Source organism: Melospiza melodia, chromosome 8 (genome assembly GCF_035770615.1).
Source record: "Melospiza melodia melodia isolate bMelMel2 chromosome 8, bMelMel2.pri, whole genome shotgun sequence".
Classification (NCBI taxonomy): domain Eukaryota; kingdom Metazoa; phylum Chordata; class Aves; order Passeriformes; family Passerellidae; genus Melospiza; species Melospiza melodia.
In genome coordinates this window covers 35562555-35586001 of record NC_086201.1, presented here as the reverse complement: position 1 = coordinate 35586001, position 23447 = coordinate 35562555, and the positions used below count along the sequence as shown (strand labels likewise).

Sequence of the window (23447 nt, the reverse complement as noted above, 5' to 3'; positions counted from 1 at the left end):
GGCGTGAGAGAAGCGAGCTGGGGGCAGTGACCGCGCTGCAGGCAGAGTCCTGCCCTGAGCCCAAGCGCGTACCGTGATCCGGAGCACCGGAGGAGCCCGGGCGGGCTCCGCTGCTCAGCACAGCTCGGGAACGAGCTGCAGGTGGAGCTGTAGGAGCTCGGCAGCGATGTTACACTCCGATAGCAATTATAGCAGAATCCACAAAACATTCCTCCTCAAAATCGAGTTCCGTGTGTAGGTTCAGCCCTAGAGAGGGGGAAGGCAGGATTTTTTAGCTGGGGTGAAACCCCCTCGGAGGAGGTGGAAGCGGGGTTAGGGAAAGCGCGGGAGGCAGCCGGACTGCTCCGTGCATTCCTTCGGAACTGTTCGCTCCGTTCGCCGCGCCTCTGGGCTGCGAGAGGGCGATAAGGAGAGCTCCGGCTCCATCCCGCCGCCCCACGGGAGCGCTTCCCCTCTGCCCCGCGCTGCCGCCGGGGGAGCGGGGCCGGGGCCGGAGCCGGGCGGGGCCGCACCGCCCCGGGCCCGCCCCTCTGGCAGCGCCGCGGGCGCGGAGCCCGCCCGGCCCCGGGAGCGGAGCCGCTCCTGCCGCGGGGCCATGGCCCTGCTGCCGCGGCGCTTCCTCTGCTTCGTGCTGGGTAAGTGCGGCCGCCGCGACACAGCTTCCCCGGGGCTCCCCGGGATTCCCCTGGGCGCGGGCGGGCAGCCCCGGCCGCCTCCCCGCGGCTTCACCGCTCTCCCTGAGGCACGGCCGGGCTCCAGCCTGGCTTCGCTGGCCACACAGCAGTGGGGAAATTAAAAGGAGGAATGATTCTAGGGCGCTTGGCCTCGGGAGCTGTGAGGCGGTGATGCTGTGGGACGCAGCCTGCTTTGTGGGGGATTCCCTGCTGGCTAGGTGAGATGGACCGAGGCGAGTTCTGCCTCATGTCCGTGCCTTTTGTTGCAAATGTTTGATTACTGCCTTTGGAGCGTGTCTTCCCATTGCTGAGCCTCAGGGAAGAGGAGGCAGCCAGAAGTGCCCCTTCAGAGAGCTGAGGTTGGATGTTCTGGGGTTACCGGTGGTGCGGTGGGAAGCGCTGGCGTTGTGTGGCTGTTTCCGTGGAATGCACCGTGCCTCGGTTTCTTTGCTGCTCCTGGCATTTCGGGGCAACAGGTCGAGATCTGTGCCGTGCTTGTCACCCGTGTACCCGCAGCAAAAGCTCGGAGGGGTGTTGGTGCTGTGTAAAAGTGTGTTTATTTACGGTGGTCCAAAGGGAAACTGCAGCCCCTCATCCTAGCGCTGATCTTCCACAAAATCAAATGCTCCTTGAGGCAGCACAAATTTCTCCTTCTTTCCCTTCTTTCCCCTGTGCCGGTTTCTCCCCCAAGCCCCGGTGAATAATGCATTGAGCCGTGCTGCACATACTGTGCTGATCTGTGCATGTAATTAACTATTTACTACTCCTCAGCTGTGCGGGGCAGGAGCAGCCCGTGCCCTTGGACGAGGCGCATTCCCCTGCTGGATCGCAGGGAAAAGCTGCACGTTCCCGGCTGCAGAGCCCTGTGCAGGGAGCACTAACTGCTGCTAGCTAGGATTTCTCTCTGCTCCCTTTCTCCGACTCTCCTTCTCTTGATCGGGGAGCTGTAACTTTTGAAAGTACTCCAGGCTGCTCCTTTCCATCTCCTCCGAGTGGGCTCGGGAGCAGCGGGAGCTGCCTCTTGGGTGAGCCAGGTGCCCAGTGGCAGCTAACCTTGGTGCTGTGGATGTGTTTTTCGGTACCTTCTCCTCCTGGGATCTTGTATTTGGAGCACATTTAAGGAAAAGACCCAGCCTTTTTACACCTTTCTGCTTTTACAGTCAGGGCTGTACTGAAATTGCAAGTGGCAGCTGAGTGTCCAGAAATCACTGTGATTTGCACCAATGCACGTGTTCTAAAATGAGAATTTTGGGGTTTTTTTTAAAAGGAAGGGTCTGAAAGAAAAACCTTTCCCTTAAATCATGAGCTTTTTTAACTTCACCACTGGTGCAGTCTTTAAAAAGCCGTGATGGTCAGGGAATCAGCCATCCTAAAAACCTCAGTGTCATTCAGCAGCCCAGGGATCCAGCTGTACCCCGAGGTAACCACTTCCATTAAGGCAAAATGAGGCATTTTCTGGGATTTGGCTGCAGCCTCCTGCAGAGGCTGCTCAGGGAGGAGGGCATGGGGCAGGCTCTTGCTGTTACTGGGGCAGCGATGACTGGCACCACAGTCAGCTCTGTGCTGTGGTTTGGTGCTCAAGGGCAATGCTTGGATTTCTTTTGGGTGTAGAGAACTGTCACCGTGGGAGGTAAGAGGCAGTTGCCGGTAAGGTCAGTAAAACATTAATATCTTCTTGATTCCCTGCATTTTCTGTCTGTCTTTTCTGTTTGTGTAGCCTTTCTTAAAAACAAAACTTCTGGGTACTGTGTATGACCTCTCCTGGAAAACAGGAATTAAAGTGCTTTGTGTCCTCTCTCAGCCCAAGCACACTCGGTAATGCCTCCCACTGATTGCAGTTTGAGTGCCTCCTCTACAAAAGCTGAAGCTCCCTTGAAACTCGTATTTAAGGCTGCTGCCTCTCTGAGAAAACCCTCAATATTTACAGAGTGCCCTGGCAGAAATCCCTGACAATGAAGTAAAACATTCCTCCTCCTTTGAGAGCATCTCTGGCATGGAGAGGACTCCGAACTTCCTATGCATCAAAAAAGCGTGTGTGGATGGGGACAACAACATTCCTCCACCCTGTCATTCCTTGCGGCGCTCCCGTAGGTGCCGGTTGTTTTTCCTGCAGGATTTGGTGGCTGTGTGATGTGCTCAGGAAACCTCCTGGCTTTGAGAACCCGAGTTGCATCGATTAACCTGAAGCGATGCTGAGTTTAAGAGCCGTGAAGCAGCGGCGTCACAACCTCCCGCTCGTGCTGACCCGGGAGGCTGCGGGTAATGCAAATACAAATGCCATGGCCTGGCTGGAATGAAATGAGACCTCGTAATGGCTAAAGATGGGCTTGGCATCTCTCACCTTTTCACAGGGCTGGAAATCCACCTTGGCCTTGTGGCACAGTTGAGGGAGGGCTTGGCTGGGAATCCGGAGTTACTGCTCTGCTCTGGCAACTTTGCTCTGCCTCCCTGACTGGAAGCAGAGTCTGGCTCTGTCATTTTTGGTGGATTGGGGGCAGGTTTGGGCCCCAAAACCGTGGCTGTGGTCAGAGCCTCTCCCAGCACAGACCCTGCTCCAAGCAAGGACCAAACCCCCACTGGGCTGGAGCGAGAGCAGCATCAAAAGCCCATTAGAGGGGAAATGCAGCGTGTCAGCTCACTCAGATAGCTGAATGCCATTTTTTCCTCTAAAATACAGTGGCTGGGGTTTGCCAGGTCAGTTCCTGCTGTGGGTGGGTGATTACCAGGGAATCTTCATCCCTGTGTGCCATTAAGCTGCTCTCAGAGCTGGCTGCTTTTAATCATCAAATCCACTAATGAAGCTGCTTCATGGTTTCAGTCCCTTGTCTCTGTGCTTTTAAAACAGGAGCTTTTGGGGATGTGAAAACAGAGAAGCACCCCAGTGGGGAGGCAGGCAGCAGCCTGGGTGGAAATCCCCCAATTTCAGCTAAGGGTGACCCTGTATCCCTCAGGAAACGTTTGCAGGGAAAGCAGCAGTGCTGTGTATGGGGGGGAGTTGCAGAGAGGTGCAAAATCTCTTCAGCTGGAAGGGGGGAAAACCACATTGAGAAGTCTCTGTTGGAAAGGAAAACAAATGATTCTGGTGATTCCTGGGCTGCTCACGTGGCTCAGCAGCAGATTTCAGCCTGGAAACTCTGTGCTGGAAGTGTTCAGTGAAGCTGCTGTTGTGTGCAGCCTGTGATGGGTGCACCAAGGTGACAGTGAGGTTATTTTGGTTTTCTCCCCAACAGATTTTTATATTTACTCAATATGTCCTTCTTCATGGGAAATCTGTTAGATTGCCCTGGCAGGGATTTTTTTATCTTGAAGGTAATTCAGTAAAATGTTTGCTTGTCCCACGTAGCAGAAAATCTGTGTTTAACACACGTTGAAACCTGAACCAGCAGGATCACAGTGTGTTGTCTCCAAACCAATGCCAGGCACTTTTAACCTTGGTGTTGCTTTCCCCTGTTCTTATTTTAGCCTCAATCAACTGAAATAGTTGGAGGAAAAAATAATCCCGGGGGTGGAAGGAGAGTACATTTGCCTTTAGCACATTCCTGAGATCTGGACTGTGGTGGCTGCTCCTTTCTCCCCGGCTTTGAGACCAGGGATCTGTGGCATCCAGTGCTTTGTTGATGTTTTAAAAATAACTCTAAACCTTGCTCTAACGCTGGATTGAGGTGTTGGTTTGGCGATGTTGGACACCACAGTCCTGCCTGGGAATGCAGGGGGGGTGTGGCTGGTTCCCTTCAGCCCCTGGATTTGGGGTGCACAGAATCCAGTGGGGATCCCTCCTTTCTTCCACCTTGCTCTCGATGGTGGCCACAGCCAGAGGTGGTTTGAGCTCAGGGTGGGTGAAGTCAGGGCTGTGCACACATTGCCAGTGCCTGTCTCAAGCCTGTGCTTTGCCTCCATTAATTCAATCAAGAAGAACTATTTTCCAAAAGACCCCGCTGTTCATCAAGGATATAATTATCTTTATAACTAACAGCTCATGGCACATTTTTCCCTCCCCTGATGTGCAGCCAGCCAGCAGTTGGGTTTCAGCATGCCTCATGCCTGGCTTTTGATTTCCTTTCTCCTTCCTCCCTTCTCGGCTGCTTTTGGTTTTATTTTACCTAGTGAGTGCATTTGGGTGGGTAAATAAAGTATTTGTCATTCTGTCCTCTGCAGAATCAAGTCTAGGGACATGTAAGAGAAATCCCATTCCTGGAAATGTGCTTGGCAGCCTCTGATGGATGACAAGGCTAAGAAAGGTGGGAAACTGAGGCAAGGAGAGAAAGACCCTCATCCAATTCCTTGGAGCAGCCTATTTCAGATATATAAATAAATATTATTTAACAGCAATGCTCTATGACATAAAGTCACCCAACTAAGCAGGACTGCCCTGCACTGGGCTGCACAGTACAAACCTTGATTTTGCATTTTCATTTCAGTCCCACATTCTGCATCTTACAGGAGCTGTTACACGGAACCTTGCATGGATTGGAATAAAAATTATTTATTTTTATTATTATCTTTCCTTTGGGGATGGATTGGATGTTTTAGGTGCTTCATGAAATACTGGACTTGAAAGAGGAGTGTCACAGTGCACCTCTGAGCCCCCAAAAGCCCCCAGACAGGCTTTGCTTTCAGGCAGCTGGCTCCTACCTCAGCTTCCAGCTAATAATTCCCTGGCAGTTATTTTTAGGCAGTTTATTTTGTGCCCTCTTATAATGCTTGGAGTAGCTATAGAATGGCAACAAAAACTCAAGCATCCCCAATCCAGCAAAAAGTAAATGCCTACAGATCATCCAAGTAGCAGCTTGAGGGGTAAATCACTTCCTTCCTTTGCAGGCACAACAGGATTTGTGCCAAATTTAAAACCTGGGAGATCCTTGTGGGTTTCATGATGATGTTCAGCTGTATGCAAAACACCTCATTAGTGCTGGCTGGGAAAAAAAAAAACAGCAGCTTTCTCTTTATTTTGCTTAGTATAATAAAATGAAGGGAATAACAATTCCAGGAGCAGGGAGTTAATAAATCACATTAAAGGCCTTTGGGTTGTGGGTGCCCTTCCCCTTAACACAAAAGTGGTTTGTGGGGAGGGCCCCAGAGGGCTCTTCAGGCCCAGCACATCTTGTGCTGCATTCCCTCAGAGTGGAAACCTTTGGCCCCTTTGGAAGCTTTCCACACAGCAGGTCCCTGACAGGGCCTGGATCCAGTGTCCCCTGCCTCCCAAGCCACCATGGGCTGTATCCCAGCCCTGCCTCTCCCCATTTCAGGCTTTTCCCCTCTCAGCTGGAGTGGCCTCTCCCCCATCCTGCTTTCCTGGAGTCCTTGTGTGGCAGTGAAGCTGTTGGACAGGCAGAACTGGGGATGAGCTCTCCATCTGCAGGGCTCTGTCCCTGTGTCCGTGCCCTGTTCAAGCTCTGGGCTCTCCTTCTGCTGCTCCATCTGCAGCCCCTGGAGCAGAGGGCAGGCAGGGAGGGGGATCCTCCTTTAGGGGTTTCCCAAGTGAGCCTGGGCAGCTTGTCCAAGAAATCCTGGGATCATCCTTGCCAGTGCTTGGAGATGGACAAATCCCCCCCACTCCCAGCATCTGCTCTGCCTCCAGAATCCTCACTGTGTTGGAAAACCCCCACTCCCTTTCAGCACATAAACCCCCCCAAATCCCATGAATTCCCTTTTAATTCACAAATCCCATGAATTCCCTTTTAATTCACATCCTGGGTGGCTGCCCTGGGAGGGGGAGTCCTGCAGGTTGAGGGACAGTGGCAGGAGCTGCCTGGTTTGGGGACCTCAGGGTGCTCCTGAAGCTCCATGAGCAGATTGGGTACAGGATGATCCTGCAGGTCTCTGCCCCATGGTCACCTGCAGGGCTCAGATTCCTTTATCCATCTCCATTCCCAGGGTGCTCATGGAACTTCAGGAGCATCCTGAGCCAGCTGGGCAGGAGGAGAGGCTTGAAACTCCATTCCCTGTGCACATCCCAGAGGGAATAACCCTGCCTGGGCTGGCAGCACGGGCAGCTGCTCCTGAGGAGGGCACAGTGCTGGGCCAGCCCCTGCTGTCCCCAGCCCCTGCAGTTTTCTGTCCCATAAAAATCATTCCAGCTGAACACCAGCTTTGTTTTTCCCTGCTGAACCGAGGGCTGTCTGCAGGCTCTGAAGCCTCTGCTGAGCTGGAGGAGCCCCAGTGGAAGGATTTTTTTAAACAGAGGGTACCAGACCCTTCCCAGGTTTCTGCAGCTGCTGGAAGGGCCAGTTTCCCATTTTTGTGGCTGCAGACTGGGATGTTTTTCACACTCATCCTCTGCCTCCTGCCCCGTGTCCTCTCCCCACCCTCCTGTGAGTGTTTGACTCTGCAGCCAGCTCCAGACCACGAGGCTTGTTCTGAATAAAGCAGCAAAACCACCACCTTGAGGAGGAGAGGGAAACAGCCTGTCTCCACCTGGGGCTTGCTGAGAGCATTGATTATTTGAGAATCTGGGAGAAGCCCAGGGGAGGATACTGGGGTGTTTGTTCTCAGAGCCCAGAGCTGTGCTGGTGCCACCTGTGCCAGCCCTGCTGTCAGTGGCACTTGGCACTTACCTGCCATCTTTGGGCTTCACCTGTTGGAGGAATATCTGCTTATTTCCTGCTCTTTGCTATGAAGCCCTGAACATTTTCCCCACAAAAATCCAGGCAGTCCAGCTGGATGTTGTGGTGAATTCCCTGCAGGTGTTGTCAAACAGTTTCATCATTCACCCAGCACCACCAGGGGTACTTGCCTGGGAAAGGGGAACATCCCATGCTGCTGTGCCAGTCTGGAATCCCCAAATATGTTCTCAAGCTCCACAGTCCTCCCCTCTGGGGTTGGTTACACATCCCAGCAAGAGAAGCCCAAGAATTCCTGGGATTTCTGAAATGCTGAGGGGGGAAAGGCCAGAGAGCAAGGGATTGTGCAGAGGGGTGCTGATGTGAGGTGCAGGATGGTTCTGGCACAGAAAGCTCAGGATTTTTGCAGGTGAGCCATCACTGTGACAGATGTGTGGGCTCACAGAGGGCTGGTGTCCCCAAAGCTGTTTCTGGGGGGGTGGCCCCAAGCTCTTGGTCCAGGCTCCAGCTCTGAGAAGTGCAGTAGGAGAGTCCAGTTGTCTTCCCTCTTCCTGAAATTTTTGTAACACTTCAGGACCAACACTGTTTTTCTGCTGAAATAAATGTGTGACAGGCTTTGTGCAGCTAACCCTCAGTAAGCTGAGTCCTGGTGGATGCTTGCTGGGACTCTCCAGGACATCAATCCCAAGGCAATCATGAGGATCTGGGATGCCTGCAGAACCATCCCTCAATCACCTCCTCCCCACTGCTCTCCAGGTGTTTCCTGTGAGGAGCAAACCAAGGGTCCTTAATGCTGCATCTTTTACCAGGCAATCAGGGATTCTCTCAGCAGGGAAGGTTGTTCATCAACAGCTCTCCTGAAAGGAGGAGAGGGAATGGCTTCCCACTGCCAGAGGCAGGGTTAGGTGGGATATTGGGAAGGAATTCTTCCCTGTGAGGGTGGGCAGGCCCTGGCACAGGGTGCCCAGAGCAGCTGTGGCTGCCCCTGGATCCCTGGAAGTGGCCAAGGACAGGGCTTGGAGCAGCCTGGGACAGTGGAAGGTGTCCCTGCCCATGGCAGGGGTGGCACTGGATAAACTGAAGGTCCTTTCCAACCCAAATCCAGGGCTCTGTGATTCCCCATGTCCCTGTGGCACATGGGGAGTCACAGCTAGTGATTCCATACTAGTCCAGATATTCAGAGAGTCTTTGAAACAGGAGAGTCTTCAGAAGACTGAGTAGGGCAAAATGTGAACCTAGACTCCCTGCTTCTTTATTTATTTTTAAAAATATAAATATAAATATATATATATGTATATTGTAAAGGTGCTGGGGAATATGAAGGGAATTGTAAGCCAGTCAATAAAACCTGAAAGAAAAAAGGAATTACAAGTTGGTCAATGAAACCTTAATCCCTGCACATTCTTTTAAACAAGTTATTAAACAATTGCTTTAATAGCAAAAGCACCTCTGGAATAATAAAATTGATAAACAACCAGTCTAGATTTGTCAAGAGTCAACTGTGTCAGGCAATTTTAATTTCCTTCCTGAGTAGTATAGCTAACCTAGCAGATAGAAGATGAGTGGTAGATAGATGAGGTATCTTGACTTTATTATTTTTTCATGCAGTGACTGTGTGTGATATTCTTGACTACCTCATACGTCACTTATAGAAGAAGGTGAGGAACTCCACATGAAATCATGCTGGACTAGTGACCAGCTGGGCTGCAGTGGGATGCTCCCAGAGGAGCACTGCATTCCTGCAGCCATTGTTCCTGAGGGAATGCAGCGATGGGGCCCATGAGAGGGGAGGCAGCTCAGCCTTGCTCCAGCGGAGTTGTGGAGCTCAGTTCTCCAGCAGCTCCTTGCAGCCTGCCCAGATGGATGCTGCTGAGTGCAGAGCTGTGCCTGCTCTGGAGCTGGGTTATTTACAGCTCACTGCAGCTGACTTACACCATCTCCATCAGCAGAAGGAAACCTTCTGGAAGGAGAGCCAGGAGATAGAAAAATCCCTCCCTGCTTTTTTCCTCCCCTGTTGTTACAAACCCTGAGCCTGAAGTCTGCAGTGGGGTTGGGGGAAAATCTGTGGGGTGAGGTGGGCACCATGTGGAAACGTGGCAGGAGCTTCTCACTTTGACCTTAATTTGTGCAGTTCCAGCTAAAGTCAGCTCTCCTGGTCAGCTGGAAACAAAAGAGCTTTTCTGCCTGGCCGTGCCCAGCTCCATCCTCACAGCACTGACACAACAGGCCCTGCTGAAACAAAAGAGCCCTTCACCATGGCCAGAAGGCAGTGTCCTTGCAGAAGGTCACTGGCTGGTGGCTCTGCTTCCCCCAGCCCCTGGGGCCAAGGGATTTGCAGAGCCCACACGTAGGTGTGGGAGAAGCATCTCCAGGAGCAGGTCCTGCTGGGGCGGGCAGGGGGGCACTGAGGAGCTGCCAGGGGGCACAGCAAGGTGCTCACCTGCTCTGAAGGAGCTCCAGAGCTGCATCTTCTGAGCTGCTGGGATTGGCAAGTGCTTAAAGCTCCCCAGGGTTTGGTTTTCACTTGGTTTGGGTTGTTTTTTAATGGTAGGGCTGATTTTCATGCTGGCTATGTGTGGCTTGCTGCTTCTTGCAGCCAGGTTGTGGTTCCTTCTTCCCCATCATTTATTAAGTGTTTCTCCTCTCTCCACTCAAGGTTAATGCTGAATTTCCTCAAGCGGCTTCGTCTTCCCGAATTTCTCTCTGTGCTTTGCATGTCTCACTCACTCCTTCCTGCTCTGTTTCCTCCTGTGCTCCTCCATCCCCTTGGCTGCTCATCTTTCTGCTTTTTAATCCCTTCTCCTCCCCTGCTCTCCCTTGTCCTTTTGCTGTGCTCTGCTCTGCACCTGCCACATTCCCCAGCAGCATTTCCTCTGCAAGCTGCTTGTCCAGACAAGTGATGGCTGTGATATTTACGTGTCCTTCACAGCCCAGTGCACGGATGTCACCCAGGGGTGACCCCGGGGTGCTCCTGAGCCTCCCTGGGACGCTGGTGCTCACTCAGCCTTCCCTTGGCTCATCCAGATGGGAAGGATGGGAAGGGGAGAAAAACATCCTGGCCATCAATCATCCCTCAGCCTGCCTGGATTGAGATTTGCAGTCTGTAAAGCATTTTACATTGGCCTCATGTAAAATTATTTCCTCCTTCATCTTCTTGTTCATCTTCTTCTGCTTCTTCTTCTTCTGCTGCTTCTTTTTCTTTTTTTTTTTTTTTTTTTTTTTGCTTCTTCTTTTTCATCTTTTTCTGCTTCTTCTTGTCTTCTGCTTCTTTTTAATCTTTTTCTGCTTCTTCTGATTCTTCTTCTTCTGCTTTTTCTGCTGCTGCTTCTTCTTCGGCCTCTTATTCTTTGTATTCTTCTTCTGCTTCTTCTTTTTAATCTTTTTCTGCATCTTTGTCTTCTTTTTCATCTTTTTCTGCTTCTTCTTCTGCTTCTTTTCCTGCTTCTTTTCCTGCTTATTTTTCTTTTCTGCTTCTTCTTCTTCCACTGCTTCTTCTTCTTCCACTGCTTCTTCCGCTGCTTCTTCTTCTTCTTTTTCATCTTTTTCTGCTTCTTCTTCTGCTTCTTCTTCTTCTGCTTCTTTTTCTTTGTCTTCTTCTTCTTCTGTTTCTTCTTCTTCCACTGCTTCTTCCGCTGCTTCTTCTTCTGCTTCTGCTTTTTCTGCTTCTGCTTCTTCTTCTCTCGGTGCTTTGCTTCAGCATGTCAACCCTCCCATCTGGGAGCCTTAGCTGAGGCTGTTCTCCCGGCTGGTATCAGCTAGGCAGAGCTTGAGATTTTGATAAACTGAGTTTTATCACTGCAGCACTGAGGGTTTAATGCTCTTGAACTTCTCTTGGCTGAGTAGCTCCCATGGTTTTATCTCAAGTCAGGCCAAAGTGGCTGCTGCTGTCAGAGGCAGCGTGGGAGCCCTGCACCCCTCCAGGAGCATCAGCCAAGGCTCTGGGGGCCCTTCCACCCAAATCCCCACCAGCTCCTGACTTCCCACCCATTGCCATAGGATGCTCTGAGGATTTTGGAGGCTGCAGAGGATGGTGTCCCATGGTGATGTCCCTTGGCCACTAAATAAGCAGCTCAGCCCTGTTGTGTTAAAAAAATCAGCTAAAAATAAAGCACGGAGTTATTCACACGTAGCAAAAAATAGATGTGGTATGTGGTGCCTGCCTGCAGTGCACTCCAGAGCTGCAGAGGCACTAGCTGGCACTTTGGCACCAAGGGAGAGCTATTATTTATAGCCAGCCTCACTAAACCATTCCCCCAAAGGGTTTTTTCCCCTTCCCTTTGTAGCATCACTGTCCTTTCCCTTTCCCCTCACCAGCAGCACTGCACTGATTGTGCCTGAGGCTGTAAGCAGCACCTTTTTTGTCGCTGCTTTAAAGCAGTTGCAGGGGCACATTCCCAGGAGGGAATTCAATCAGCGCTGGGCAGCCAGGGGTGGGTTTGATGGATTTCCCTGTGTGTGTCCCTGTGCTCCATCAGAGGTGGATGTTTGTTCCCAAGTGTGGCACCATGCACGTCATTTTTCAGGGCTCAGCAGCAGGGTTCTCTTATTGCCCAGCTCCCCCACACCCTTACTTGTGCTTTAAGCCCAAAACCTGGACATTGGAAGTCCAAAGGCATTTTGGGTGGTCAGCAGAGAATAAATGCACATCCTTACTGATTTATGAGTTTCCCAGCATGTCTTGAATAACTGATTTATCAGCACCAGGCACTTGGGAGGGTGCAGGGCCCCAGGGCTGTGAGGAGGGGATCAAACCGGGGGGGAGGGGGAGGAGGAGGAGGAGGAAGAGGTGATGGTGGTGGTGGTTTTGGAGATCTGGGGTTGCTCTGGTGGCAGCAGGGCTTTGGCAGGTGTCTCTCTGTGAGGACAGGGGCTGTGCTGGGGCTGGTGATGCCCTTTGAAGGCTGACCTGGAACAGAGGCCGAGCAGAGTTAAAGAATAAAGCAGGGATTTATTAAAAGGATTTCCTCAGTGGATCCACCTTGGGCAGCACAAGAGCCCAGCCCACGTGAATCCAAAATGGGCACAAAATGGACAACTGGTCATGGGGTCTTTCACTTTTATAAGTTCTGCTCCATTTGCATATTGGAGTTAATTGTCCACTTATACCTTTAGCCTATGAAGGTCCCATCCTGCTTGTTTTTGTCTCTTTATTCTGCCATTGTTTGTGCTATTGGGGCTGAGATTTGGATAGGTTGTCCTTGGTCCCCAGCTAGAGAAGGAATTGTTTTGTCTCCCTGCTCTGTGCAGAGAGCTCACCATCCCCTGATACAAAGCTCAGACCTACACACTAGAGCAGCACAGAGTCTAAAAAACATAAAACCTCAAACCTGAGCAGCCCTGTGGGCCAGCAGAGCTGACAGCCCTGGTGTCTCTTGCAGCCCAGCACTTCATCGCGGCCACGGCGTGCCAGGAGGCCGACTACGGCACCATGATCCGCCACTACTGCCTCAAGGAGTTCCAGCACAGCATGGAGGGCATCGGCCAGCGCCTCTGGTGTGACTGGGACGAGACCGTGGGGTGAGTGAGCCCCCCTGCTCCTCCCTCTGCCATGCTGGGGTTTGTCTCGTGGGGGAGCACCCTGGTGTCACTGCTTGGCTGCTGATGCTGCCCTGCCTCTGTCCCTGCTGCGTCCCCAGGGGGTTTCTCCAGCCCGGTCACACCTGGAGGGTTTGGAGGGGGGAGCAGGGATGTTGTGTGCCCAGGCTTTGGTGGGGTTTTTGGCACTGTCTCCTGTGTGTGCTGGGTGAGGTGGGTTGGGAATGCCGGAACAGCCGGGCCTGGGGGCGCTGATCATTGGGGTCACCTCTGTCCTGCTTGAGCTCTTCTTTTGTAATGTGGGTGATGGGACAGAGGGTTGTGCTGCTGTCCACGGGGCTCTCAGCAAGCTGGGAACCTCCTGAAGTTCAGCAAAGTCCTGCACCTGAGGAGGAGCAGCCCCAGGCACCAGGATGGGCTGGAGCTGCCCAGCACTGAGAGGAACCAGTCTCTGGGTTTGTAAAGCCAGGTGTCTGCTAAGGAGGGCAGGAGCCTCTCTTGGAATGGAAAATGCAAACCTCCTCCCTCTGAATATTATACTTTTGAAATTAAGGGGTTCTCAGGGAAAGATATGGGAATAGGAATAACTGTTCTTTACTAGGAAAAATAAAAATAAAATACAAATGCAGTCATACAGAACAACACTGCCAGAGTCAGAGCAGGAGCTGCCCCCCTGTGTGTCAGGGTGGTGGCACCGTCCCATCCCATGGTGGCTCAGCCCTCCTGCAGTGCCAGCTGTGGCTCTGCTGCAGCAGGGATCCTGCACAAGGGGGGAGTTTTCCTCTGAAGCTCCAGGGCTGCTGGAGATGGGCCTGGGCTCCCTCTGGGAATTCAGGGGAGCAGAAAGCTGCTCCTCTGGGAATGCAGGGGAGGAGAAAGCTGCTCCTCTGGGAATGCAGTGGAGAAGAAAGCTGCTCCTCTGGGAATGCAGTGGGCAAAGGCTGCTGTGCTGTTCCAAACCTCAGATTGTATCCAGGTAGGAATGCTTGGCTCCTCCCCTGGGCAGAGCATCTCCCCATGGGATGATGGAATTTTCTCAGCCATGCAGGGACACTCACTGGCCATGGACAGCAGAGATCTCCTGGAGGGAGGATGGGTGTGGAAGAGATAAACTGCCCAATGACAGATGGGAATGGAATACACAGCCCCAGGCTGCATTTCCAACCTAAGACAACCAGAAAGGGACCTGGGGGTTCTGGTGGGCACCAGGTTGAACCTGAGCCAGGAAAGTGTCCTGGTGGGAAAGCATGGGCAGAAACTGAGGCATGGGAGGTCCCCTCTGGACACCAGGAAATGTGTTTTCACTGTGAGGGTGGCCAAACTCTGGCACAGATCTCCCAGGGGGGATGTGGAATCTCCATCCTTGGAGATACTAAAAACCAGCTGAACATGGTCATGAGCAAGTACAGGGCCTGCTGTAGGTGGCCCTGTGTGAGCAGGGGAGTTTGGACAAGGTGAAGTGGATCTCCAGAGGTCATCCCCAGCCTCAGCCATTCTGGGATTAAAGGGATTTTCAAGGAAGGTTTGGAAGTCAAGGTGGTGGTCATGCTTCATCACACAGCAGTGGAGCTCCAGTAGGAGAAGACCATGGCCCTGCAGTGTGCTGGAGATTGATGGGTTAATGAAGAGGCAGATTGGGATCCCCACCATGAGGGCTCACAGCTTGTTGGACATATTTTCCAGGAGGTTTTTCATTTTTGCTCAGCACTCTGCTTCTCCAGACAGTTCAAAACCCCATAACCCACCGAGATGTCCTCAGAGCCTGGCTGTGAGAAATCCCAAACTGTCCCACCAGAGCTGCTGGCTCAGCCCCTGCTCCCACAAGTTGTGTGTTGATTTTCCCAAGCAACTACAGGGAGAGGCTGCAGTGGGATGGCAGTGGCAGCAGCCTGCTCAGCCTCCTGTTTGTAATCAGTGTCAGGGAGCCAGCTGGGATTTATGACTTGGGAGCACAGGAGATGCAGCTCTGCTTCCCTGGTGGAATGCTCGGGAGCATCTCTGTGGGATCAGGAGGGTGGAAAGGGACACCCCACACATGCACTGTGAGGATTTGTTGGGTTTTCTGGGGAATTTCCTTTGGGTTTGGTTTTATTTTTATTGCAAACAGTGCTTTTCTTGGATAAGCTCTTTCCTGTTTATAGTCAGCAGAGCTGAATCTTTTGGTACCACCACGGTGTAGATCTGCTGAGATGGTTCTGATAGAAGCTGAAAGAGTGGTCAGGGCTGGCTGTGTGTTGGTGTGAGGGCTTGAGAGAACAACCCCCCTCCTTCCCCTTCTGCTGACTTTCCATCTTGTGCCTTTCCATGGCCTTTCCCTGGGAAAGTGAAGTGGCAAAACAAAAACGAGCTCATGTGACAGCAGCAGGGATGGGGGTCAGCTGGAGACAGGGAGCAGGTGGTGCTGTGTGCCATGAGTGCTTTGCACAAAAACTGAGAGTTCTGGTGAGATTTCTGTGGTGTCCTGCTTCGTGGCCCTTTCTTCAGGGATACACGTTTGTGTATCCATCAAAGGTTGGACTTCAAGATCTTGGAGGTCTTTTCCAACCTTGATGATTCTGTTCTGTGACTCTAAACATACTGTTGGGTTTTCCTGCCCCTTGGTCCATGGCAGAATGGAGGGGAAGAAAAGAGAGCTGGAAGACTGTGGGAGGTTTCTGGTCTTGAGAAGCCTCGTCAGAAATGCCCAGGGCTGCTGATGTTGTTCTAGCCCTGACCATCTTGTTCTTTATCTCTCATGTTTGTCTCCTAAAGAGCTTCAGCTGAACTCCTTACCCTTGAGGCACTTGGAGGAAATGTTGATAAGCTTGCAGGGTTTCATTTGATTGCCTGAGTCCATTTGCTCGTGCAAACACACGGCTCGGGGTTATTTGAGAGATGACATTCCTCTGATCCTCCTGTGCCCTCAGGACAGTGGGAAAATTAGGCAGAAACAGTTCAGTGACTGCAGTAAATCAGCTGCAAGGATGTGGGGTGTGCGTGGGCTCAGCACCTTGCTCCCTGGATGTGTGTGGGAATCTCCATCCCCTTTCTGGGGAAAGGGAAGATGTCCCAGCAGGAGTGGGACACAGCTGGCTGGTCACCCCTCTGGCTCTAGGGGAAAGATTTTGTCTTCCACCAGGTGTGAGACAAAGAAATGGGAATGAAGCACCTGCCTAGAGACTGTTCTCTGCAGATCTTCCCCCAAACCAGGGCATCTCAGTGCCTGAAACCTGCCTGAAACAAGGAGTGTTGGGAGGTTCTTCCTCTGTACCACCAGCCGCATCATGTTGGGATGATTCCCTGGATGCAGCTTTTAGCAGGGAAATGCCCTAAGCTCCATCATTCCTGCTCAGTTGAGGATGGGAACATCTTGACACACACACACAGAGACTCTAAAACTGAAAGACAGGATGAGTTTTAAAGTGGATGTGCTTTTATTTGGCATGGGGATATCTCCACAAAGTCGTGCCTGCCCCTGTTCACTCAGGGTTTCTTTTATGCCGTAGAATGTTACATATGTATCAAGGTTCACAATAAATCATTTCCTGGCTGCCCTCCCTCTCTGCTTTGCATGCTAATCAGCTTATCAGTTGTCTCGGGGGGTCCTAGGGGATGAAGTGAAGTTGTCTTCCTCAGGGCTGACATTCTGACCCTGCTGCCTTGCACATGCTTACTGATCTTCTGGCCGCTGCCCAAGGCTGGAGATTCATCCAGATTCATCTGGTTTGAGAGGCCCAAGGAGCCTCATTATCTCAGCATCCTTGCATTCTGTATCCTGTTCTTGATAAACATCCTTCCCCTTATCAGGCATGCTTCATTCTTGCTGTTTTGCATGTATTCATTTCCCTGCTCCTGAGACCAAGGATGCAGCAAATATTAAGCAATGTCCATCATTTATGTGCCTATTCCTAATCAATACCTGCTAATTTCTGTGATTAATATTAATATAGATATCCTCTAGTTTCTGACCCCGTGTTTCAATCTGATCAATGAATTGTCTCAGCACAGTCTGTAATTGTGGGTCACTGGTCCTGTTTATAGGCAGCAGATGCTGCTCTGTGGATGGGTTTAGTAGTTGGTTGTAGGTTGAACAACTGAGTTAACAGGAGAAGAAATTGATAAAACAAAGAAAGTAAAGAAGTTTTCTCCCTATAAGATAAAAAGTTTAACACATAAACTGCTTTGTCTAATCTTCCCTGGGAGGTTTCTCCTTACACTGCTCCCACCTCACCCTCAGAGGCATCAGCTGAGCTCCTGCACCCCTGCTCCTGCTCTGACGCAGCCAGGGGCTCTCCCTGGAGCAGAGTGCTGGGTGAGCTTGGGTTGGGCCATGGGCACAAGCACCAGCCCTCTGGGAAGGTTTGTCCAACCCCCTGAGCTCTGCTGGCTTGCTCAGCGTTGCTTATTTAGGGAAAATGGGTGGATTTTGATATTTCAACTTCTTCCCATGGGCTGAGGGAAGTTGTGTGAGCTGTTGCCACTTTGGCTGCCCCGGACTCCAAAGCCAGACTGGAGCTGCATCTCGGGGTGTTCTGTGGCTGAGCTCTGGCCAGGGGCTCCGCTGTGCCCAGTGCATAATCCCAAAATCAGCCTGGCTATTTTGACTGCAGCTCCAGCTCCCTGGGAGTGGTGGCTGGGCCAGGGGGATTAGCTGTGGTCTCCCTGGGGGCAGCTATTTCAGGGATGTGGAGCCTGGGGCTGCCCTGCCCACCCCGAGTGCGTCAGCGGGCGCTGATGACTTGGGGATATTTGTCCTGCAGGGCCCTGGCCAGGGAATGGATTTGCAGCAGGGTTTGTGCACAGGGGGATGCTCAGGGTGCTGAGTGCTGCCACAGCTGTGGGTGTCACTCCAGCCCAGCCAGGCATCTTCATCCCAAATATATCCAGGCTGTGGCATTCCTGAAAATCTCCATGGAATGCTTTCCCCGGAGCTGCAGGGGGAAAGGAGCTCACCAGGGGGATCATGGTGCTGCTCTGACAGCTGCAGCCAGGGATGGAGCTGCTCTCCCAGCACACTCACACTCTGTCTTCAGGTTATTTGTCCATTATTTCCACAAAACAGATTGATCCATTCTCTTATTATCTCATTATCTGCTTATTTATCTTCAGCTTGCCAGGTCCCTTCTGCATACCCCTTTAGCCTGGCTCCAGGCTCACCCTGCAGCCTTGCAGAGGAGGAAATCAATGTTTTCTTTTAATTTGCAAAACAAAAGTGAAGCCTTGTGGTGTTTTCTTTTTTCCCTTCTGGAGCAAGGAATTGAGGGAGGATAGGAAATACCAGGATACTCATTGAAAAAACCAAAGCTGTCAGTCCTGTGAGCCCCAGTCCAGTGCAGCACCATCCACATCCAAGTGCTGTCAAGGAATGAATGCCAGAGCCAATTCCAGCCTTGGCTGCAGTGGTAAAAAATCCCACAGGAATTCCTTAGGATTTATGGTAGTATAAGCATTCAGATGCCATCAAACCCTAAATCATTCTTTGACTGCTTCCCAGCATTCCCATCCCCATCTTGCCTGCAGCCCTTCATCCCCTCACAGTCCAGCCACAGCATCCTTTAAAGCCAAACCATTGCCATGGTGACAGGGACAACAGTTGGAACTGCAGTTGACTTTGGGTAGGGAAAAATACTCCAAAGCACAGCCAAGCTTTCCAGGGCCAGGTGTCTGTCTCCTGGCAGTGCTGGGATTGTTTGGGAAAACCTGCCCTCCTCCCAGTGCTATCCTACAGTGGCTGCTTCATATTTTTGTGGAGGAGATGGTGTTTGGGAGATGGAGGCGTGCAAATGAGCTGTGGGCTTGTCTGAAAGCCAGAAGCTTGGAGCAAAGTTTATTAGGGAGGCTCTCCTGTTGAGTCAGGGGATGCAGAAAGGACCCCCTGGCTCCCTCAGTTTCATGGGGTGGGGTCTGGGTGTGGCTGCATCCAATTATTCCCTACATAGCACAGGTGGTTATTTATATTGCCCTGTTTATTGAAACCAAACTGAAGCAAAGCTGTTAAAATGAGCAAAATACTTGTTGTGTAGAGATTGATGTCACCCATGTGGGCAAAGTGTGACCTCCCCCTTCTCCATCCCTCCGTGGGAACTCTCACGAACAGGGTAAAGTTCAAGCTGCTTTACCCCCTGTGAGGCAGAGCATCCTCTCTCCAGAGAGTTTAACTGTGCCTGAGGCTCATCCTTGCAGCCTTGGCTCAGCTTTGTCCTGGGTGTGGGGGGAACACGGCGTTCTGGGGTGGCAACAACAGGGCAGGAAAACAACCCCCCCTCCCTGAGGGATTTCCCCAGAGCCCAGGCTCAATTCCCAGTGGGACCAGGCTGGCCTGTGCTGTCACAGTAACGTGGCCCTGCCTGTGAGAGGAGAGAGCAGCAGATGCTGCTGTGCACAGGCAGTGGGACACGTTCAGCAGTGGCAGGAAGAGCACACCCAGGCCCAGGCAGGAGCACTGCTGCTCTCCAGAGGGATCCTGATCCTGTCTGCCAGGGCAGCCTGAGCAGCCTGAACCCGGGGTTAACCCTGCCTGTCCCTTCCCAGCCCATGGATCCCCTCTGTTGGTACCTGCTGTGGCAGGAGAAGGGCCCCAGTGCCCTGTGACTGGTGCATTTGGGATGGACAGGAGATGATGGAGGCTCACAGGGCTCTTTGGGGGATCTGTGAGATGCAGTGGGATAAATGAGAGCATTTGGCTGTAGCTGAGAGCTCAGCTTTGCTTTTAGCTGCTCATGGATAGCAGTGCCCTGTGTAACCAAGGGCAGAAACCAGCTCCCGAGGAGCACCAGCCTTGCTCTGCCCTGGCCAAGAGCTCAGCAGCCCCCAGTGTCACCTCTGCCCTGGCACCTGTTCCTGAAAACATTTATTTTCCCTCTGGGACCCTCCCACTCATTCCCACTGGCCTCAGGGGCGCGTGGGGCCAGAGGGTGAGAGATGCCACCCTGCTCGTGCTGAAGGTGCCAGCTGGAGCAGGGGGGCTTTACTGAAAACAGCAAAAACAGAAGGGACAAGAGACTTAGGGTGTGCTAAGTCACCCCATTAAGGTGGAGGGACCCCCATGGCCACCTCCTTGTGTCCCCACGCTGCTGGTGGGGCTGTGGCTGCCCAGCCCCTCTGCTCAGCTCCATCCTCACATGCTGGAATACTCTGCTGCCTCCTGGAAAGGGCAGTGCCAGTTTGTCCTTTCATTTGCTGCCCCTGCTGGGCTCTGGTTCCTTGCATGTCTCTCATGCACTGAGGGGAGCAGTGATTTATCCCCATGGAAGTGCAGTTGGAGCTAGGGAAGGGCTAAGCCAGCTGCACTGTGGCTCTTCAGCCTTAAAAATAGCTTTTATTTGCCTGTTAATGCTTTCCCTCTGGTTCCTGAAGTTGCTGCAGCTCCTGAGATCTCCTAAGGATGCTGATGAACGGGAAATGGTAATTCTGCACACCGGGGTGCTGAGCAGGAGCTGCTTTTAGCAGCTGCAGGCCCTGTTAATTAAATCTCTGGCTGTGTGGGCACAGCCTGCCCCAAAACCCCAAACCCCAGCTGAGGAGCTGTGCTGGGGCTGTGCACAGGGGCTGGGAAGCTGCTTCCAAAATATTTCTTTCCCCCAGGCAAGTTTTTAATTGGAGAGCTGGGGTTTGCTTTGCTTTGCTGCTCTAGGATTAGACGTGACTAATTGGGATGGGGGGGAAATTGTATCTGGGTTTTTATGCATGGCCAGTTCTAAAGCAGGGGGGATTTAGCTGTCAATTTTAAACAGGGAGGGTTTAGCTGTCATTTTTAAACAGGGAAGGTTTAGATGTCATTTTTAAACAGGGAGGGTTAGCTCTCATGCCAGAGCATGGCTGGATGGCCTGGCACAGGGACAGTGGCTCTGGCTCAGGGCTGCTCCTGCTTTTCCAGGTATTTTTAAAAAATGGAAAAATGGACTTGCTGGTCACAGAGGGGAGGGATGGGCTGTGGGCCTGCCCAGCTTTCTCCCAGTTTTAAGCAAATTGAAGGAGATTTTTGAGTAGATTCCATGTACTTATTTCTGTCCCCCTTTGGAATGAGCTCACACAAGGTAGAGGATGGTGCTCTGAAGGCCAAGTTGGGACAGGTTTCCTGAAAGTCTGCTTAAAATGTGGGTCTGGCCTGTATTTTCTAACAGCAGCGGTTCAGCCAGGAAATTGTGCAAAATTTAACACAGACCAAACAAAACCCTCCAAACTTGCTTCTTGGTATTCCTGTAAATACTATTTCTGTTTTCATTTCCTTCTGTAAATTAAACTACCACTATGTCACTTCATAAATGAAAACTGCTTTTGGCTGTGAGTGAGCACTTAAAAGTTTCCATCAAATGTGGGAATTTAAAATACCCTGTAACCTTTTTACCTCCTAGCTATGAACTCAAAACCCCATATATTTTTGTAGGTTACATAAATTTTCAAAAACCCTCTATATATTTTTATGGGGCTAGGAATATCCAGCTGCAAACTCAAAAAATGGCTACAAAATTTAAGAACAGAGATTTGTAGCAGAATCTCAGGTACGAACTTCTGTAACAGAATATAAAATACTGTACAGGGAGGGGTATTGTATATATAATATATATTGTACAGGGAGGGATATATTATATGCTTTGTCATATAATATATCCCTCCCTGTACACTACATATATTATATATATATTTATTATATACATATTTTATACAATATACAATATATATTTTAATATATATAACTATATATAATATATACTATATATAGTATATATATAGTATACTATATATGGTATATATAGTGTATATTTAGTATATATTCTATATAAAATATAGAACATATACATTATATACAATATACATTATACATATTACCATATATAATACTATGTATATATTATATGCAATGTATACTATATACAATATATAGTACATATACATGTATTATATATATAATATTTAACACATATATGATGTATATGACATATATATTCTATTCTACTCATTATAAATTACATTGTATATATTTTGTATTTTATATACACTGCATATAATGTATACAATACATACAATGTATAATATATATAGTATATATATGCCATATATATACTTCTATATGATATATATACTATATACATGTATATACTGCATATAATGTATACTATATATAATACATATATACAATATATAGTATATATGTACCATATATAGTCTACTATATATAGTATATATAGCATATATACTATATAGACAGCATATATACTATATAGATAAGATATACCATAGGTACTATATGTATTGTAATATATATTATATATAATACAGATATGATGTATATGATATATATGAGATATTCTATGCTATGCTATGCTATGCTATACTATTCTACTCATTATAAATTACATAGTATACATTTTGTATTTTATATACACTGCATATAATGGATGCAGCACTGGATATTGCACGGTGGGAGGGTGGCGTGGCCGCGGCCGGGCGCTGGTGGCGGTGCCACCGCGGTGCCAGCCGATGTCCCCGTGTTTTGTTTTGCAGCACCTACGGGGAGCTCACCAACTGCACGGCGCTGATCGCCGAGAAGCTCGACTGCTACTGGCCCAACCGGCTGGTGGACGAGTTCTTCGTGGCCGTGCACAGGCAATACTTCAGGAACTGCTCGCCGTCGGGCCGGGCGCTGCACGACCCCCCGAACGGCGTGCTGTGTCCCTTCATCGTGCTGCCCGTGCTGGTCACCCTGCTCATGACAGCGCTCGTCGTGTGGCGGAGCAAACGCAGCGAGGGCATCGTCTAGGGGCGCGGGGAGGGACGGGCGGGTGTTCCCTGGATTTGGGAAGAGCTGCCGGAGGGTACCGAGCCCCGGCGGCAGGGACAGCATCGGCACCGCTGCTCCTCCGCCCGTGTGCCCGCTGTTTCCCAATAAATGGCATTTCAGCGGTGGGTGCCGGGCGGAGCGGGGACTCCGCGGGGCTCCCCCCGCACCGGCTCCGCTCCGCCTCTCCCAGCCGCTGCCAGCGTGTGCGAGCAGGGGAATTGTCAAGGGAAAAACCCCAGGGGGGTGTGGGGAATTTGAAATCCTGCCAGCGGGTCTGGGGGTGCCTGAACACCCTCGCACCCTCGGCTTCCTCTCTGTCCTGTTCTGGGCTCCCCCACGTGGAAAGGCATCTTCTCCCCCAGCCCCCCACGCAAGGACTGGGTTTGCCTGGGAGCTGGGGAGGTCGGTGTGGGAGCGGGTGGTGCCCTGGGGCTACTAACAAGGAACGGGAATAAGGTGCTTTTCCTAAATAAAGAAAGAAATACCTGAATAAACCAGGTGCCTGTCTCTGTGAAGGCTGAGCTGAAGCCTCCCCCTCCATGCCCTCATTCTGTGACGACACAAACCCCCAGCATCTATTTGGGGTCAGCTCCAGAGCAGGGAGCCTGGGCATCACCAGGGAAAGGACGGGATGGGATGGGATTCCCCCAACCCCACCCTGACAGCTCCAGGGGTTCCCTGGGGACACCCAGCTGCTGTTTACTCCTGACTCACATTTCCCAAAAAACCCCCAAACCCAGTGGGACATCCAGCCTCATGCATGGCCCACCCAGCCCAGACCCCCTCTAACTCAAACCAGTCTGTGATTCTGGCAGAAGCATAGATTAGTTCCACCTATACAAATACACACAAAAACACATATAAACAAATATGTATTTATGTAAATACATACCCTCACCCCCTTCCCCCCAATCTCCT

The 23447-nt window shown here is 50.9% G+C and overlaps 1 protein-coding gene across 1 annotated transcript; it reads left to right on the top strand.

Annotated features, from left to right (window-relative positions):
• Window positions 1-548: 548 nt before the first annotated feature.
• RAMP1 (receptor activity modifying protein 1) lies at window positions 549-23000 on the top strand. The gene is made up of 3 exons (XM_063162670.1): window positions 549-635; window positions 12613-12751; window positions 22253-23000. Exons 1-3 carry the CDS (start codon window positions 596-598, stop codon window positions 22506-22508), a joined length of 435 nt encoding a protein of 144 aa, XP_063018740.1. The 5' UTR covers window positions 549-595; the 3' UTR covers window positions 22509-23000.
• Window positions 23001-23447: the final 447 nt, after the last annotated feature.

Excerpts from the sequence above, each read along its gene's own strand:
- RAMP1 (XM_063162670.1), top strand. The coding sequence starts at position 596 with ATGGCCCTGCTGCCGCGGCGCTTCCTCTGCTTCGTGCTGG. Across the intron at positions 636-12,612 it reads CTTCCTCTGCTTCGTGCTGG|CCCAGCACTTCATCGCGGCC; the intron begins GTAAGTGCGGCC and ends TGTCTCTTGCAG. Across the intron at positions 12,752-22,252 it reads GACTGGGACGAGACCGTGGG|CACCTACGGGGAGCTCACCA; the intron begins GTGAGTGAGCCC and ends TTTGTTTTGCAG.